The sequence below is a fragment of the Nilaparvata lugens genome, chromosome X, assembly GCF_014356525.2.
Source record: "Nilaparvata lugens isolate BPH chromosome X, ASM1435652v1, whole genome shotgun sequence".
NCBI classification, from domain to species: Eukaryota; Metazoa; Arthropoda; class Insecta; order Hemiptera; family Delphacidae; genus Nilaparvata; species Nilaparvata lugens.
The window spans coordinates 101856969-101875685 of record NC_052518.1 but is presented as its reverse complement, the minus strand read 5'-3'; the positions used below and the strand labels follow the sequence as shown (position 1 = coordinate 101875685).

Sequence of the window (18717 nt, the reverse complement as noted above, 5' to 3'; positions counted from 1 at the left end):
CAGATCCGTGTTTCTCGCATCAAAGACCATAAGATCACGGAGTTTGAGAGATTTACATTCTTCACAAAAAATGGATTGGTAGAATAGACTAACCATCGTGAACCACACTGAGACAAGGAGTATTTCTACATTTGGCTGAAATTTGGTCATATCTCCTGAATGGTAAGGATTTTTGCAAATATGATTACAGATTCGTGTTTCTCTCATCAAAGACCATAAGATCATCAAGTTTAAGCAATTTTTATATTTCACATAAAAATGTTGGAAACTATTGTGAAACACATCCATGTTTCTTGAATCAAAGACCATAAGATCACAAAGTTTGAGCAATTTTCATTGTTCACTGTAATAGAATTGGACTCAACACGAGCTTTATTCGACATTAAATATGTGTCTTAGTAACAGAGATAACAGATTATAAATATTACAGCTGTTTTATCATCACAATCTTCCCTCCTCAATATCAATCTGCACGCGTGGGGTATGGGACGAGCTGGCGAAGTGAGACTGTCGATTCTCTGCCGTCGTTGTGGCGAACAAACACATATTCAGGGTTACTCTCGATTAATTCAACTTTTTCAACTTGCGATTCTTGTTTTGAGTTTTTTGTCATCTTCTTCAACCATACTGGTCCAGGTGTCAATAGCCAGGTTGGTAATGGTTTTCCATTACTCGAGTTTCTTGCATGTAAAAACATCCGCTCATGTGGTGTGCAGTTGGTGCTTGTGCATAATAGGGAACGAATAGAGTTAAGGGCATCGGGGAGAACTTGTTCCCAGTGACTGTTGTTCAAACCTCTCGATTTTAGGGCTAGCATCACACTTTTCCATATAACTCCATTGTACCGTTCGACTTGCCCATTACCGGCTGGATTATAGGGCGATGTTCTGCTGCTGGCAATTCCTTTTGATAGTAGGAAATTTTTCAAAGCTGATGACATAAACGATGTTCCTCTATCGGAATGTATGTGAGACGGTACACCAAAAAGAGAGAATAGTGATGTAAGGTGTTTTATTACTGTATTAGTAGTCATGTCAGGACAGGGGAAGGCAAATGGGAATCTGGAATATTCGTCTATAAGAACTAAAATATACTTGTTCCTTGAACTTGATTGTAGTGGGCCTTTGAAATCCATATTAAGACGTTCAAATGGTCGAGTTGCTTTGATAAGGCGGCCAGTTCCTTTGGCATAGCGTGGTTTCATTTCAGAACATGTAATACATTTGGAACATACTTCTTTTACATCATCTATTGAATATGGTAAGTTCTTTGTTTTGGTCCAATGATGGAGTCGAGTAACTCCTGGATGACACAGGTCCTCATGAATTTTTATCAGTTTCTTTATATCTGTATGGCATCCAACAGTGGCACAGACTCTTGATAGTGTATCTGCTGGTATATTCTCTTTTCCAACTCTATAAATTATATTGAACTTATATTCTGACAATTCAAGGCGCCATCGTTGGATTTTGTCATTCTTAATCTTGCTGGTTTGTTTATTACTAAACATGAATGAAACTGATTTCTGGTCTGTGATAAGTGTAAATTCTCGTCCAAGTAAGTAATGTCGCCATTTCCTGATTGATTCCACAATGGCATAAGCTTCTTTTTCCACTGCAGAGTGCCTAGTTTCAGATGTGGAAAGAGTTCTTGAGAAAAACGCCACTGGTCTCTCATTCTGTGTTAATACTGCTCCAATAGCGTAATCTGAGGCATCAGTTTCCAAAGTGAACGGGACTTTTTCATCAATGTGCACTAGAACTGCAGATCCTATTTCTTTCTTTAATGATTCAAATATATTTCTGCATTCTTCATTCAACGGGAAGTGAGTATTATGCACAAGTGGATGGATCTTTTTTGAAAATTCTTTTATCCATTTGGAGTAGTGTGCAAGCATTCCAAGGACACGCTTCAATTCTTTCTGATTTTTGGAGCTGGTAAGTCAAGGAGTGGTTTCAATCGATCTGGATCGGGCTTAATCATACCCTGACCAATTTCGAATCCCAGAAAGGTTAATGTTGGAAACTATTGTGAAACACATCCATGTTTCTTGAATCAAAGACCATAAGATCACAAAGTTTGAGCAATTTTCATTGTTCACAAAAAATAGACCACCATCATGAACCACACTGAGACATGAAGTATCTCAGATTTGGCTGAAATTTGGTCATATCTCCTGAACGTTGAGGAATTTTGCAAATATGATTCCAGTTTCATGTTTCTCGCATTGAAGACCATAAGAGCATGAAGTTAGAGCGATTTTCATTATTCAAAAAAAATTGATTGGTAGCATGGACTAACCATCGTGAACCACACTGAGACAAGAAGCATCTCTGATTTGGCTGAAATTTGGTCATATCTCCTGAACGGTAAGGGATTTTGCAAATATGATTCCAGATTCGTGTTTCTCGAATGAAAGACCATAAAATCACAAAGTTTGAGCGATTTTCATTTTTCACAAAAAATTGATTGGTAGCATGGACTAACCATCATGAACAACACTGAGACAAGAAGTTTCTCAGATTTGGCTGAAACTTGGTCATATCTCCTGAACGGTGAGGATTTTTGCAAATATGATTACAGATTCGTGTTTCTCGCATCAAAGACCATAAGATCACAAAGTTTGAGAGATTTTCATTCTTCACAAAAAATTGATTGGTAGCATGGACTAACCATCGTGCACCACACTGAGACAAGGAGTCTACTACATTTGGCTGAAATTCGGTCATATCTCCTGAATTGTAAGGAATTTTGCAAATATGATTCCAGATTTGTGTTTCTCGCATTAAAGACCATAAGATCACAAAGTTTGAGCGATTTTCATTTTTCACAAAAAATTGATTGGTAGCATGGACTAACCATCATGAACCACACTGAGACAAGAAGTTTCTCAGATTTGGCTGAAACTTGGTCATATCTCCTGAACGGTGAGGATTTTTGCAAATATGATTACAGATTCGTGTTTCTCTTATCAAAGACCATAAGATCACAAAGTTTGAGAGATTTTCATTCTTCACAAAAAATGGATTGGTAGCATGGACTAACCATCGTGAACCACACTGAGACAAGGAGTATTCTACATTTGGCTGAAATTTGGTCATATCTCCTGAATGGTAAGGATTTTTGCAAATATGATTACAGATTCGTGTTTCTCTTATCAAAGACCATAAGATCATCAAGTTTAAGCAATTTTTATATTTCACAAAAAAATGTTGGAAACTATTGTGAAACACATCCATGTTTCTTGAATCAAAGACCATAAGATCACAAAGTTTGAGCAATTTTCATTGTTCACAAAAAATAGACCACCATCATGAACCACACTGAGACATGAAGTATCTCAGATTTGGCTGAAATTTGGTCATATCTCCTGAACGTTGAGGAATTTTGCAAATATGATTCCAGTTTCTCGCATCAAAGACCATAAGATCACAAAGTTTGAGAGATTTTCATTCTTCACAAAAAATGGATTGGTAGCATGGACTAACCATCGTGAACCACACTGAGACAAGGAGTATTCTACATTTGGCTGAAATTGGTCATATCTCCTGAACGGTAAGGATTTTTGCAAATATGATTACAGATTCGTGTTTCTCTCATCAAAGACCATAAGATCATCAAGTTTAAGCAATTTTTATTTTTCACAAAAAAATGTTGGAAACTATTGTGAAACACATCCATGTTTCTTGAATCAAAGACCATAAGATCACAAAGTTTGAGCAATTTTCATTGTTCACAAAAAATAGACAACCATCATGAACCACACTGAGACATGAAGTATCTCAGATTTGGCTGAAATTTGGTCATATCTCCTGAACGGTGAGGATTTTTGCAAATATGATTACAGATTCGTGTTTCTCTCATCAAAGAACATAAGATCACTAAGTTTGAGCGATTTTCATTCTTCACAAAAAATTGATTGGTGGCATGGACAAACCATCGTGAACCACACCAAGACTAGAAGTATTCTACATTTGGCTGGAATTTGGCCATATCTCCTGAATGGTAAGGAATTTTGCAAATATGATTCCAGATTTGTGTTTCTGGCATTAAAGACCATAAGATCACAAAGTTTGAGCGATTTTCATTCTTCACAAAAAATTGATTGGTAGCATGGACTAACCATCATGAACCACACTGAGACAAGAAGTATTCTACATTTGGCTGAAATTTGGTCATATCTCCTGAACGGTAAGGATTTTTGCAAATATGATTACAGATTCATGTTTCTCTCATCAAAGACCATAAAATCACAAAGTTCAAGCGATTTTCATTTCTCACAAAAATTTAATTGGAAGCATGGACTTACCATCATGAACCACACTGAGACAATAAGTATCTCAGATTTGGCTGAAATTTGGTCATATCTCGTGAACAGTAAGGAATTTTGCAAATATTATTACAGATCCGTGTTTCTCGCATCAAAGACCATAAGATCACAAAGTTTGAGAGATTTTCATTCTTCACAAAAAATTAGTTGGTGGCATGGTCAAACCCTCGTGAACCACACCAAGACTAGAAGTATTCTACATTTGGCTGAAATTTGGTCATATCTCCTGAATTGTAAGGATTTTTGCAAATATGATTACAGATTCGTGTTTCTCTTATCAAAGACCATAAGATCATCAAGTTTAAGCAATTTTTATTTTTCACAAAAAAATGTTGGAAACTATTGTGAAACACATCCATGTTTCTTGAATCAAAGACCATAAGATCACAAAGTTTGAGCAATTTTCATTGTTCACAAAAAATAGACCACCATCATGAACCACACTGAGACAATCATAAAGTATCTCAGATTTGGCTGAAATTTGGTCATATCTCCTGAATGTTGAGGAATTTTGCAAATATGATTCCAGATTCATGTTTCTCGCATTGAAGACCATAAGATCATGTAGTTAGAGCGATTTTCATTATTCAAAAAAAATTGATTGGTAGCATGGACTAACCATCGTGAACCACACTGAGACAAGAAGCATCTCTGATTTGGCTGAAATTTGGTCATATCTCCTGAACGGTAAGGGATTTTGCAAATATGATTCCAGATTCGTGTTTCTCGAATGAAAGACCATAAGATCACAAAGTTTGAGCGATTTTCATTTTTCACAAAAAATTGATTGGTAGCATGGATTAACCATCATGAACCACACTGAGACAAGAAGTTTCTCAGATTTGGCTGAAATTTGGTCATATCTCCTGAACAGTGAGGATTTTTGCAAATATGATAACAGATTCGTGTTTCTCTCATCAAAGAACATAAGATCACTTAGTTTGAGCGATTTTCATTTCTCACAAAAATTTAATTGGAAGCATGGACTTACCATCATGAACCACACTGAGACAATAAGTATCTCAGATTTGGCTGAAATTTGGTCATATCTCCTGAACGGTAAGGAATTTTGCAAATATTATTACAGATCCGTGTTTCTCGCATCAAAGACCATAAGATCACAAAGTTTGAGAGATTTTCATTCTTCACAAAAAATTGATTGGTGGCATGGTCAAACCCTCGTGAACCACACCAAGACTAGAAGTATTCTACATTTGGCTGGAATTTGGCCATATCTCCTGAATGGTAAGGAATTTTGCAAATATGATTCCAGATTTGTGTTTCTGGCATTAAAGACCATAAGATCACAAAGTTTGAGCGATTTTCATTCTTCACAAAAAATTGATTGGTAGCATGGACTAACCATCATGAACCACACTAAGACAAGAAGTATTCTACATTTGGCTGAAATTTGGTCATATCTCCTGAACGGTAAGGATTCTTGCAAATATGATTACAGATTCATGTTTCTCGCATCAAAGACCATAAAATCACAAAGTTCAAGCGATTTTCATTCCTCACAAAAATTTAATTGGAAGCATGGACTAACCATCATGAACCACACTATAAGTCATAACTGCATTATAAGTCACTTTCAAGATTGTATTATCAGTATTGTATTTCTCGTTAAAATTGCATTCCAGTAACATCACTTATATCAATTTTTATTAAAAGGTTTTCACACTCAATCTTTTCAATATTTTCCAATACTATATTTTCATCTATTTTATTTGGAATTTTTCTTACTTGTAACTACAACTCAGAAGTATCAAGAAACTTTAGCATCACATTGATTGGTGATTGCTCACATGTAAAAAAAACATCACATTTTAAAGTGTAGATATTAATTTTTTGGAATTTCATCAATTGAATTATTATTGTCATTCATTCTTGACTCAATATATGTTTACTTGCATTTCTAGAACTTTTGCATGTTCAAGTTTTATCTCGCACCAATCTTTGATTTATCAAAATATAATCTTGTATGATTATAAACCTATTGTTCTCATTTGGCATTGACCTTTCCTAGTATTCATATATAAATTAATTTTCCCTAAGCTATCAAGCTACCAGTAACTTTAATGATCGTTTTGCATTCAATTTCTGATCAATTTTGAATGTACAACAATCATTTGAAACTTTATGTATGATTGGGTTAAATTCAGAAATAACACTCTTAGTTGTTTCATTAATTTATTACCAACGTCCACTGCTCTTTTCATCCAGATCATACACTCTCATCAAAGACTATAAGATCATGAAGTTTGAGCGATTTTCATTTTTCACAAAAAATTGATTGGTAGCATGGACTAACCTTCGTGAACCACACTGAGACAAGAAGTATCTAACATTTGGCTTAAAGTTTCTCATATCTCCTGAACGGTAAGGAATTTTGCAAATATGATTCCAGATTCGTGTTTCTCGCATCAAAGACCATAATATCACAACGTTTTAGCGATTTTCATTTTTCACGAAAAATTGATGGAAATCATGTACCATGATGTACCATCATGGACCACACTGAGACGAAAAGTACCTCAGATTTGGCTGAAATTTGGTCATATCTCCCGAACGGTAAGGAATTTTGCAAAGATCACGAAGTTCGAGCGATTTTCATTTTTCACTATAGAAATTTGCACCATAGATAGAGCTTGACCTGAGAAATGTCGGAGCCGAATTTGGCATCCCTAGCTACTAAACAGAGTGAGTTTTGCAGCTGCAAACATTAAATTTGCAAATGGCTTTATCTCCTGAACGGTACGCAATTTTACAAATTTGTTTGCTTGGCAGTGAGTAGGTACAGTATCGGTAATGCTGTTCTCTTATCTTCCTCCACTCCCATTATACCATGGACTTCATCATATCAACTTCTCTCATAGGTAACAGAGGGAAAAGTCAATGACTAATACCAGTTTTGATATTTTCAACACATTTTATTCAGAAAATCCATGAATTGTTCAGTGAAAACAGAAGATTTATACAATTATAATATATTGAATTTTGTAATAGACAAATATATTTAATCTATATACTTGTATTAATTTATAAAACTAAACCAAATTTCATATAATTTGTACAATTTCAAGGCAAAATAAAAATAATTTTTTCAACGAAACTGGTTGACTCCTCGAAAACTTATCAATTTGAATGTAACATTGACAATTATCAAACATTAAATGAAATTCAAACAACAATAAGATATTAAATGAGAAAACCACTTATCAGTTCAGTCATAAGTTACAACTGCTATTTCCACCTAGAGAAGTTTCATCACAATGATCGATACTGAGAACATATTTATGACAATTTATTAACAAAAATCTATTTATATATCAGAACAGGTAATTGTTAGCTAGCCATTCTTAATATGAAGGACATCAAACATTACTCATTCCAAATTTGAGTACACCAAGAAGTTCAAAGTTTTTAATATCATATCTCGACAAGATAATGGATAAAAAACAATAATATCATTCGTTCAATCTGTACTGTGAAAGTACAACGTCAATTACACTGTTATTGTACAATAGAAAATAGAACAGAATCACATGCACACACTCATTAGCCCTGGTTCAACATTTATGTAGGTAGTCCAACAGGATACGGTAATATTACATTAAAACATTTACTTAATGTAATAATCACTCAGCACACAATGCATGTCAATATAATAAAATATATACCTATTTTCCCATATAATAATTAGATGTAATACGTCACAAAATGAATTTAATCATTTTCTGATGCATTATTCCGAAAAGCTGTTTCATTATCCGATAGAACATGATGAGGTAGAGCATTATACTGCATGGGGTTCTATAAATAATTACTAAATCCATTTACTAGTAAGAGTTTTAAAAGTAACTCACAAATAAGTACGGCAGCCATCAACTTGCTAAATGCAAGAACATTTATTAATTATGTACGTTACAGAGAACAAAAGTAACCTCAAGTTGCCAACACTCAAAGTCTCCCTGTGTAATATCAACACCAATTTCACATACAGAAATAAACTTACCCAAGGTAAATTACATACTTCATATGCATTTCAAGTGTAAAAAGTTAACAAGATTTCTATAGAGTCATATCACACATACAATAATCATACAACGTCCACATAAAGAGTTTCTCTACATTTAACAACTAAAACATTCGAATTACTTATTTTAACAGCAAAGATGATTTACTAACAGGGTTTCAATCAGTCCACAATGTTTGGATAGAAATTTGTGAACTGGAACATCCTAGAGGCTGATAACACAGATCTTACTAATATGGATATAATACTTTGTGTCAAATTGCACATTAACGTCCCCAGCCTATATGAGGTCAAATAATGATGCTTTCAAAATGTACAAGGGCTTGAAAACTATTGATTGATGGGCTCAAAAACTATTGATTACAATCATTAATTGTGTCGCCGCCGACAAATTTGATTGGTAACTTCAATGTGTAATTACTTTCAAAAGCATCATTACATCCGACAATAGTGACATAGATACAATACAGAGAACAAATGAAATCGACAACATCTAACCGAAAATACCCATTAATTAGTTACATCAATAGCAAACCCATTCAACATCTATTTTACAATATCAATTATTACAGTAATAATGAGAAACAACAAAAAAATTCTAGGCAAATGTGTATCCAACTAGCTGAGTTGAATTACCAATCAAATACCGCTCAAATAAAAAAACCACAATTTGGTGGTATCCTCACTTGGATGAACTTTAAAAAAATATATTTTCAACTGTTTCCATTTTACAAATAGGCCTATATGTATATAAGCTCGTTTCAATTACAGCCAATTTCCTAATGGAATCAATTAAAAAACTAAAGAATATCCTTCGGTGATAATTTCGAATAATAATATTGGGACCTCGAGAAACTACAGAATATATCGAGCATAAACTATAATATCAATACGGTTGGAATATTACAACTAAAATATTAACAGAAATGGTCATCCTCCAGTGATAATTTCAAATTATAATATCGGGTCCTTGAGAAAGCTTCAATATAATGATATCGAGATTAACTGTATCAATATGGTTGGGATATTACTACTATACTATCAATAGAAATAGGTATCCTTCAGTGATAATTTCAAAGAATAATTAAATAATAATAATATCGAGTACATTCAGTATAATAATATCCAGATACAAATGTATCTACATGGTTGGGATAATACAACTCTAATATCAATATTATATTATAATATTAACAGAAATAGGTATCCTACAGTGATAATTATTTCAAATAATAATATCGGGTCCACAAGAAAACTTGAGGATAAAAATATCGAGATACAAATGTATCTATACGGTTGGGTTAATACAACTTTAATATAAATATAACATTATAATATCAACAGAAATGGGTATCATTTAATTGCAATTTCAAATAATATTAATAATATCTGGTAAATAAGACAGCTTCAGTATAATAATATCGAGATACATATGTATCTATACGGTTGGGATAATACAACTGTAATATGAATATAAAATTATAATATCAACAGAAATGGGTATCATTCAATGATAATTTCAAATAATAATAATATTGAGATACAAATGTATCTTTTCGTTTGGGATAATACAACTATAATATCAACAGAAATGGGTATCATTCAATGATAATTTTCAAATAATAATATCGAGCATAAACTGTACCAATACGGTTACAACTAACACCAAATTAAATGAGAAGCATTTTGAATTAAATTAGATTCTCTGGAGGAGACCCATAATTCTTAATGATAAAATTCCTCAAAGAGATTTCAAATGATTCTGCAACGTGATTGGTCGAAAAAACTCCAAAATCAGTGAAATGAGATAGATAGATTACTCTGAGATCAAATTTATAAGATCCTTCCAACTGATTTTTTGGTGGGAAGACCGATTTAAAAAACTAAATAATATTCTTCGGTGATAATGCAAACTAACTCTTGTTATGAGACTCGATACCACGATAAGCCATCCTAACCCAAGTTAGTGCACTGTAAATTATTATAATAGAGACCCACAACAAAAATCATAGGATATTTGAGCACCTCCAAATACGTTAATATAACAAGTGGGAACTTTAGTCGGAAATAAAAAATCTTCCGCTCATTATTCATTCAGTTTAGGATTTACATTCTAGGAGTTTTATCAATGGTGATTGGAAACTGTTATCTAAAAATAATATTGAACTATACTTGACAGAATAAAAATTCATTTTAGGGGGTTATAATATAAATAAAGACCTACAACATAATTGTGATACTCGATATAAATGAAAAATTGGAACAAAATTATATGTTTCTACTACAGTATTTAAATGATTATATTAATATGACTGATAAAAATTATTAATAATCAAATATACGTGATTGAGTGACGTGTTTAAAGATTATTTCTAGTACTGTACAATATACACTACCAACATCTCATTTCAAATCTCTTTGTTCTTAGGGTATAATAGAACGTATAACATAATCCTATGTGAGATCTTCGAATGGTGTATTGTAAACAAAAATAAATATAAATAATAGACGTACAATTCAATTAGTTTCATATTCTACATCGAATGATATTTTTGCACCTTACATAAACAGATATTGAACACAGACCTCAATCAACACAGACAATGAATTCAATGCACGCTAGTTTGAACACCAAGAGAGTTAATAATTAATTAGTGTCACTGATTAGTAGTACATAATTGACACCAATAGACATTCATAGTAGATAAGTTTCATCCTTACAAACTGCATTCACTTCATTAACGATGAATATGGCTTATGACAGATATTGGAAAAATACCAGTCAATCAGCATAAAGGACTAGACCATTCTTGATTGAAGCAAATATTATAGGTGAATTTGATTTGTACTATGATTTGTACATGTTAATTATGCAATACTCCCAATGCTGTGATCATGATGAGATTTATATTCATTTTAATTACGTAAAAACCACACCAAATTTAACACCGATTAAGCTACATGCAAACTGCTTGAAGGGAGTTGAAACATATTCTGAGGAACAACAAACATTTAAATGACTTGGCGGGTTCATATTCACAAATAATTAACAGTGTTCTTCTCAGTCTTAAAAACCTAAACATTGAAAGTAATTATCTACTGAAGAAGCTACATATTATATATGTGGATAGGTTTGAAACATCTTACTACTAGCTACTATATCACAGAGAACACAACTGACACTGACACTGAAATTGGAAACGGTACCAAGATGAGCACATATATCTACAGGGGTAGAACATCGATATTATTTAGCAATTGAATAATGTCAACTTTCAAGATACACCAATGTATTTTACAACAAGAAGCACAATGCAACTTACTTTCTTAATTCAGATTTTAAGTTATTTCGATAGTGGGGGAATTCAATAGACAGACATTTTTCTTAGCATAATCTATCAATAGGGATTACAAACCATCAATGAAAATAATTCAAAGGTTGAATCAGAGGGGAACATGCATGGCAGAAACAATAGTTTCAAAGAGATAGATTCATTCCTAAACTTTCCTTTAGCAAAACCTGATTCAACTGTTTTTCATTCATAAACTTTCCTTTTACAAGACCTGATTCACTGTAGGTACTGTCCAATGATAAAAAATACGGTGCAGTTGAAAATATTCAAGTTTTCTATTTTTAGTGAAAACAATGCAATGAGTAAAATAATTTCAATCATATGATAAAATATTCAGTTGATGTTATAAATATATTAATCAAATATTCAAAAGTAACTTGAACAAAGAATTATGTACAGATTGAAATGAAGTACATTGAATAAGATTTATAATGAGTATAAAGTGTATGCGATTGATTACTCAAAAATATAAAGATAAAAGATAATGATACAAATTGCATGCGATTGATTACTCAAGAATATAAAGATGATGATACAAATAAATTAGAGTGGATTTGATTGAGAATTCAGTATTTAGTCGAAGATTAAATTAGCCAAACTTCATAACTATGAATTTTCTCACTTGTGCTATAACCGTGCTTACATGAAATAATGATGAAAAGCAGTAATGATGAAAGTAAACATCATTCAATGACAGTATTAATCATGTGATAAAATAATAATAAATTTAAAAATTCATGAAAAAAGCAAACAAAATTATGAGTTATTATTTTTGTACTGTGAATATATTATCATAAATAATGGAACGACATTGATTTGGAAGAATCGAATTAAGAATAATAATTCTGGAAGCCTGAAGTTTGTACTGGTGATATAGGTAGTTGATAATTCAAATTGTTAATTTTTTTCAAATATCTTAGAATTGCAAATACTCCATTAAATTATGCAATTGACAAAGAAAAATATGTTTAGAAAATTAGATGTCGAAATAAGAGCGAAATTCGACAACTTATTGACTATTTTCATATTGTTGTACTTCAAAATAACTGAATCAAACGTTCAGCAATAAAATGTTTAATGCAAATTTGATCAATAAATCCAATAGAATGATTTCATAATTATTAAGGAATCCGTCGGTAATATTTGCATTTTTCAATGGTAAACAATTTGTTTTATTATACTGATATGTCTCAGATGTAATTTAAAACTCTATTCACTCACTCTTTGAACACTTGCACCCAAAATATGTACATTGTGGCATACAAATAATAAGATTCCAAATCGATGTCAAAAAAATATGAATTCAAAATAAAATTAATGAATTCAAAAACAATTAATATGCATGACTACAAAAAATCAAAATAAAAATCTACATTTAGCAACAGAACAAAATATAATAAAGATATCTACAAATTAACAACAAATATTAGAATGAAATAATGAAACGCATAATATTGCACATATTGCAATAAGGGTAATGAAGAATAATATCATTTCGATAAAATAATGGTGACAGGTTGAACGAGATAACGGTAAAAATCATCGTTTCAATGAGATAATAATGAATGCTTGAAGTAATCTCAAAAGATGATAATGCTTCAAACACATTGCACATAAGACTTATGGTGACAATCATTGATAGATTATTTGAAAAGCTTCCAGCTCTGGTTGATAGTACCAGTAGTATGATTAAACAATTATATTTCCAATTAAGGTTGTCGACAAACATAGAACTATAACAATTATTACTAACAACCAAAAAAAGTAATAAATAATAAACATATATGGTTTGGATATAAATGCAGGGTAGTTAACAGGAAAATCATTACAATATTGGATAAATACAGACTACACTTTGAAAGGCTGCTAAAACAGCATTTCAATCAATTCTCAAAGTACACCGACTAATAAACAATTATTCTAAACACTGATACAATCGATTGATTGTAAAATACCAAATATTTCTGATAAAACACACTTACTGTTTGAAGAATACACATTCCAAAATACAAACAAACAACTTTAGCCATTCATTACAATGAATTGAAAAATTGACTGGTTCCATTGACATAGAGAAATAATTGTATTTCTAACAAGCAAAAGTATCATATGAGATAAATGTGTAATAATGTCATAAACAACTACGAGACAATAAAACAATCCTCTCCATACGCGATATTATATTATAGAAGGATTCCACAATTATTCAACTATTGCATACCTTTAAAAAAGATAGCATTCAAATTATTGTGAACGGTAACTCATTAAGATTCAAAACCTCTTACTCAATATTAGTCAGAATTATCATCCGTAATAAACATTTTTTGAAATAAATCTGGTACTCTGGTAGCTATCTGTTAAATAGCTAATTTGTGGCATTTGTGTGCAAATTTGTACACATTTTCAGAAGAAAATGAATTTCCGTAGTTTGTTTGATGAGCGATTGAAAATTAGTAAATGCTATAATCTTCGACCAACGTAGTACTGAAAAAACTAATTAAAGCAAGTTGAGCAAGTATTTATGGTTAATTGTCTGATAATAAGGATACCATGTAATCTGAAATTATAATTTGGGAATCTCGGTCAATTATGCTTGAGATACTAGGCATATTAAGCTGCTTACAGAATTCAGCGCCATGAACACGCGCATTTCACTTTCATCAGCTGATGCTAAGCTTATTATAACAGTATCTTAATGGTTCTATATTCACTCTTCTTTCTAGGGCTACTGATAATTAAAACACAATAAAAAATTATTAAAAGTACCCTTCACAGCAACACTACTAGTTTCAACTCATCAAGAGCCATTTTCAAGTATAAATAGAATTAATAAACAGGTTTTATATATTTAAGGTTCATTTGTTCAAACTCTTCAAGAGCCATTTTAAGTATAAATAGAATTAATAAGCAGGTTTTATATATTTCAGGTTCATTTGTTTAAACTCTTTAAGAGCCATTTTCAAGTATAAATAGATTTAATAAACAGGTTTTATATATTTCAGGTTCATTTGTTTCAACTCTTTAAGAGCCATTTCCAAGTATAAATAGAATAAATAAGCAGGATTTAAATAATTTCAGGTTTGTTTCAACTCTTCAAGAGCTATTTTCAAGTGTAAATAAAATAGATAACCTAGTAGTGATGCGACGAAATGAAGGGTACTTTTGATATTTTCTTTATTGTGTTCTAACAGTTTCAGTACAAATACAGATATAATCAGCTGATGAAAAGCCAAATGCGCGTGTTGGTGGAGCAAAAGTCTGCACGCAGCTTTATAATAGACGATACCACGAATCCTTCTCAAAAACATCAGATAAATTTTACTGACGACAATTTCCACTTTACTACCTCTAGTAAAGGAAAATGAATTTCAACATAAAACATAAAGCGATTACATTATAAAGCAGTCTTGCTAATGATAATACATCGGAGGGTTTCTTTAAACAATAAAAAAATTAAGGTAGACCATTACAAATTTCGTTTATCAAAACTGATAGCCAATATCCATTCGATCAGATTTGATTCTGTCGAATACATGATTGGGAAGGTAGCTGGCCTGAGGATAGGGCGAGTTAGAGTAGGGAGATGGATAGGGGAAGTTAGGGTGGAGGTTGTGAGCCGGAGAATAGGGGTAGCCAGAAGCCGCCCCGGGGTAAGGCGTCGAATAGGGGTTGCCTGTATTGTAGGGGTACATGCTTGCCATACGACTGCTGTCTACCAGCGACTCAAGATGACCTCCCATGGGGTGATGGGCATGGGGATGTGGGTGAGGGTGGGGAGGACCCATCAGACCTGCATACGAAGAGGTGGCATTGTAGTTGGATGCAAGACTCGACACTGAGAATGAAGATGGAGAGTCATCGCTGGAGACGGCACTGCTGCTGGCCAAAGATGTCACCGAGAAATTCATGCTGGGTGTCGGGGTCGAGGCGCTGTATTGTGGACTGTAATGGGACACCCTCGGGTAATCAGTCAGGTATGACGAGTCATCATTATAGGACGTATGGCTGGGCTCTAACGATTCCACGGTATGTGGAGCATCTCCATCGCTTATGTTGGGTATTTGGTCTACTAGCGATTCCAATCCGGATAAGCTCTTAGAAGAAACGTCTTGGTTGAGAGAACCAGTCTTTGGAGTAAAGACGGATGGTGGCCTTTGAGGGTATCTGACCGACGAGTGACTTTCCGAGTCACCAGAGAACTCCTCGTAGCTATGATAGCTCAAATCGGGCGATTTCTTTCTAGTGGGTGTTGCAGCATTGGAGAAGTGACAATCGGCGTGGTGATTTTCATCGGGCTCTTCCTTGGTGGTCATTGGTGGACTTTTACTGGACTCTTCCTGCATGGATGTGGGTGGCTCGAAGTCGGGAGGCCCAAGGCTTGGCGAGCCAGGTGATCGGGAGCCCAGATTCTGATCGGAAGATATGGCAGCACTGATTTCTGACGAGAGATCCGAGTGAGTGAAGGAGGGGGGCTGCGGAGACTGGTTGTAGCTGTGCGACTGCATGGGCGACTGGTGGAAAGTGTGGCTGGACAATGGCGACTGAGATGAGTTTTGGTTCTGATAGGGCTGTGGAGTGCTGTACATCGGAGGGAAACCCTGCTGGCAAAGATTCATCGGCGATGGAATTGGAGCGAAGCCGTCTGATAGATGCGTAGGACCCTGGTTGCTGTGTTCAGACTTCACCATGCTGTTAGCAGGCTTCATGTTATCATCGGTTTTTATCTTCTTCGGTCTACCTCGCTTCTTTTTTGGCACATCATTTGTAGACTCTGGGTCTCTGTTAGTTTCTTTGATGACTTTTGGTCGAGGCTCTTCCTTGACCTCTACTTGACCTTCGATTTTGATCTTCTTTGGCCTGCCTCTCTTCTTTCTAGGCTGCTCGGATGAAGGTTGGTCCCCTTCTCCCTCCTTCTTGATCACAGCATTGCTCAAATCTGTTAAACTATCTCTATCGTTATTATAACCACCATAAAGTCCATCTTTACCTTCTTCTTTCACATCGGACTCGAAGAAGTTTTTGAGTTTGGAGTAGGTGAACACAATCTCTTTCTCGTCAAGCTCTGGCACCAGGCCATTCAAGTAGTCTCGGAATTTCTTGAGGGCAGCATAGAAGGGAACTTTGTCTGCAGCTCTGGGCAGTTGGGCGCAACGGGCACTAGATGACGGCATCACCCACATGTACTGCAACAAACCATTACAAACTGATAAACAAAAAACCAAGTGACATGTTTCTGTGTTGTACTGAGGACAAAATAAATAAATATCGACTGACACGGGCCCTATTTCACACAGCAACAAGTATTGTTAGCAACCATAGTTAAATGGAAAATTGTGAATCAAACCATTACAAACTGCTAAACAAAAAACCAAGTGACATGTGTCTGTGAAACATTTAATTCTAATTTTTTTTTAAATTCTGTGAAACTGCTAAACAAAAAACCAAGTGACATGTTTCTGTGAAACATTTAATTCTAATTTTTTTTAAAAATTCTGTGAAACTGCTAAACAAAAAACCAAGTGACATGTTTCTGTTTCTCATGTTTCAAGTTTATGTTTCTGTGTTGTACTGAAGACAAGAATAAATAAATATCGATTGACACGAGCCCTATTTCACACAGCAACAAGTCTTGTTAGCAACCATAGTTATATGGAAAATTGCGAATGCAGCTGATAACAAGCGTTTCACGAAGTCACTCTTGTAGACTTTCAAGGGTTTACAGGCGTTCTGCCTGTTATTAACAAGCGATTCCCAAAAACGTTGGCATGGTAGCATACAAAACTTGTCAAAATTATGTGTCAGCAACCAAGAAATTTCTACCTTAAGCTGGGTTTTTAAGAATGACCCAATTTTGAACAGTTATATTTATTTTAAAAAATGGTGTACACAAACCAATCTTACATCAAATTATTCACAGAAGTATCATGTTTATGATGATGTATTATAAGTGTTGTATGTGCCCTCCTTTTGAGGCTCGGACGACATCTAGACGGTAGCCAAATTCATCCCACACTGTTAAGATGTCTTCTCGGACTGTAGCTAATGCATCAGTTATCCTTTTTTTAGCTCCCCAATATCAAGTGCTAAGGGAGGAAATGAACACGATCTTTAACGTTGTTCCTCCCTTACCACTTGATATTGAGGAGCTAAAAACCAGGATAACTGATGCAGTAGCTACAGTCTGAGAAGACATCATGCGAACAGTCTGGAATGATGAATTTGGCTACCGTCTAGATGTCGTCCGAGCCTCAAAAGGAGGGCACAAAGAACACTTATAATACATCATCATAAACTTGATACTTCTGTGAGTAATTTTGATGTAAGATTGGTTTGTGTACACCATTTGTTAAAATAAATATAACTGTTAAAAATTGGGTCATTCTTTTTGAAACACCCGGTATTATAATCGCGCGTTGTGAGGGAGGGGTCAAACAAAACACCCGTTCTTTTATCACGCACGCGTGATTTCCGCGATCAGTGAACACGCAAAAACGCTGCGTGGTTCAAAGAAACCTGAGCTTCAAGCTAAGGTTTCTCTGAACGAAGGCTCAATAGTACTACTCAAAGACCTTAAAGATGCATAGACTCACATGCAGCGCTAGTGTCGTACTTGGAATTGGAATCCCCCATTGAGGGGGCAACCCATAAGATTATTACACACCAATGTCACCAATGCCTTTGTGATCTATTGTATTACAAATATATATATAGATATAATATCTCGTGCTAAAATACCCCAATGGCGGCCTTCAATTTCAAGTAAGAGCTATCATTGGGAAGGCATAGGCATTGTGGGTCTATATCTCATTGTGGGTCTTTGGTACTACTTGTCAGTAGCCATGGTTGCTAACAAGACTTGTTGCTTTGTGAAATAGGGCACTGGCTGTCTTACTGAAGGTGATGTTTTGGTAGACATATTTAATAGAACTGTGATGTTTTGGTAGACATACTGAATCGATTTTCTGACATTATTTTCTTTGAAATCTCTTTCCCGT

The 18717-nt window shown here is 34.0% G+C and overlaps 1 protein-coding gene across 1 annotated transcript in view; it reads right to left on the bottom strand.

Moving 5' to 3' along the window:
* Window positions 1-7242: 7242 nt before the first annotated feature.
* The window catches only part of LOC111048183, a 61437-nt gene continuing 49962 nt past the window's right edge, over window positions 7243-18717 (bottom strand). Inside the window, exon 8 of the mRNA XM_022334048.2 lies at window positions 7243-16905. Coding sequence (XP_022189740.2) covers window positions 15205-16905 — 1701 coding nt within the window. The 3' untranslated portion in view covers window positions 7243-15204. The remainder of the gene's footprint in view (window positions 16906-18717) is intronic.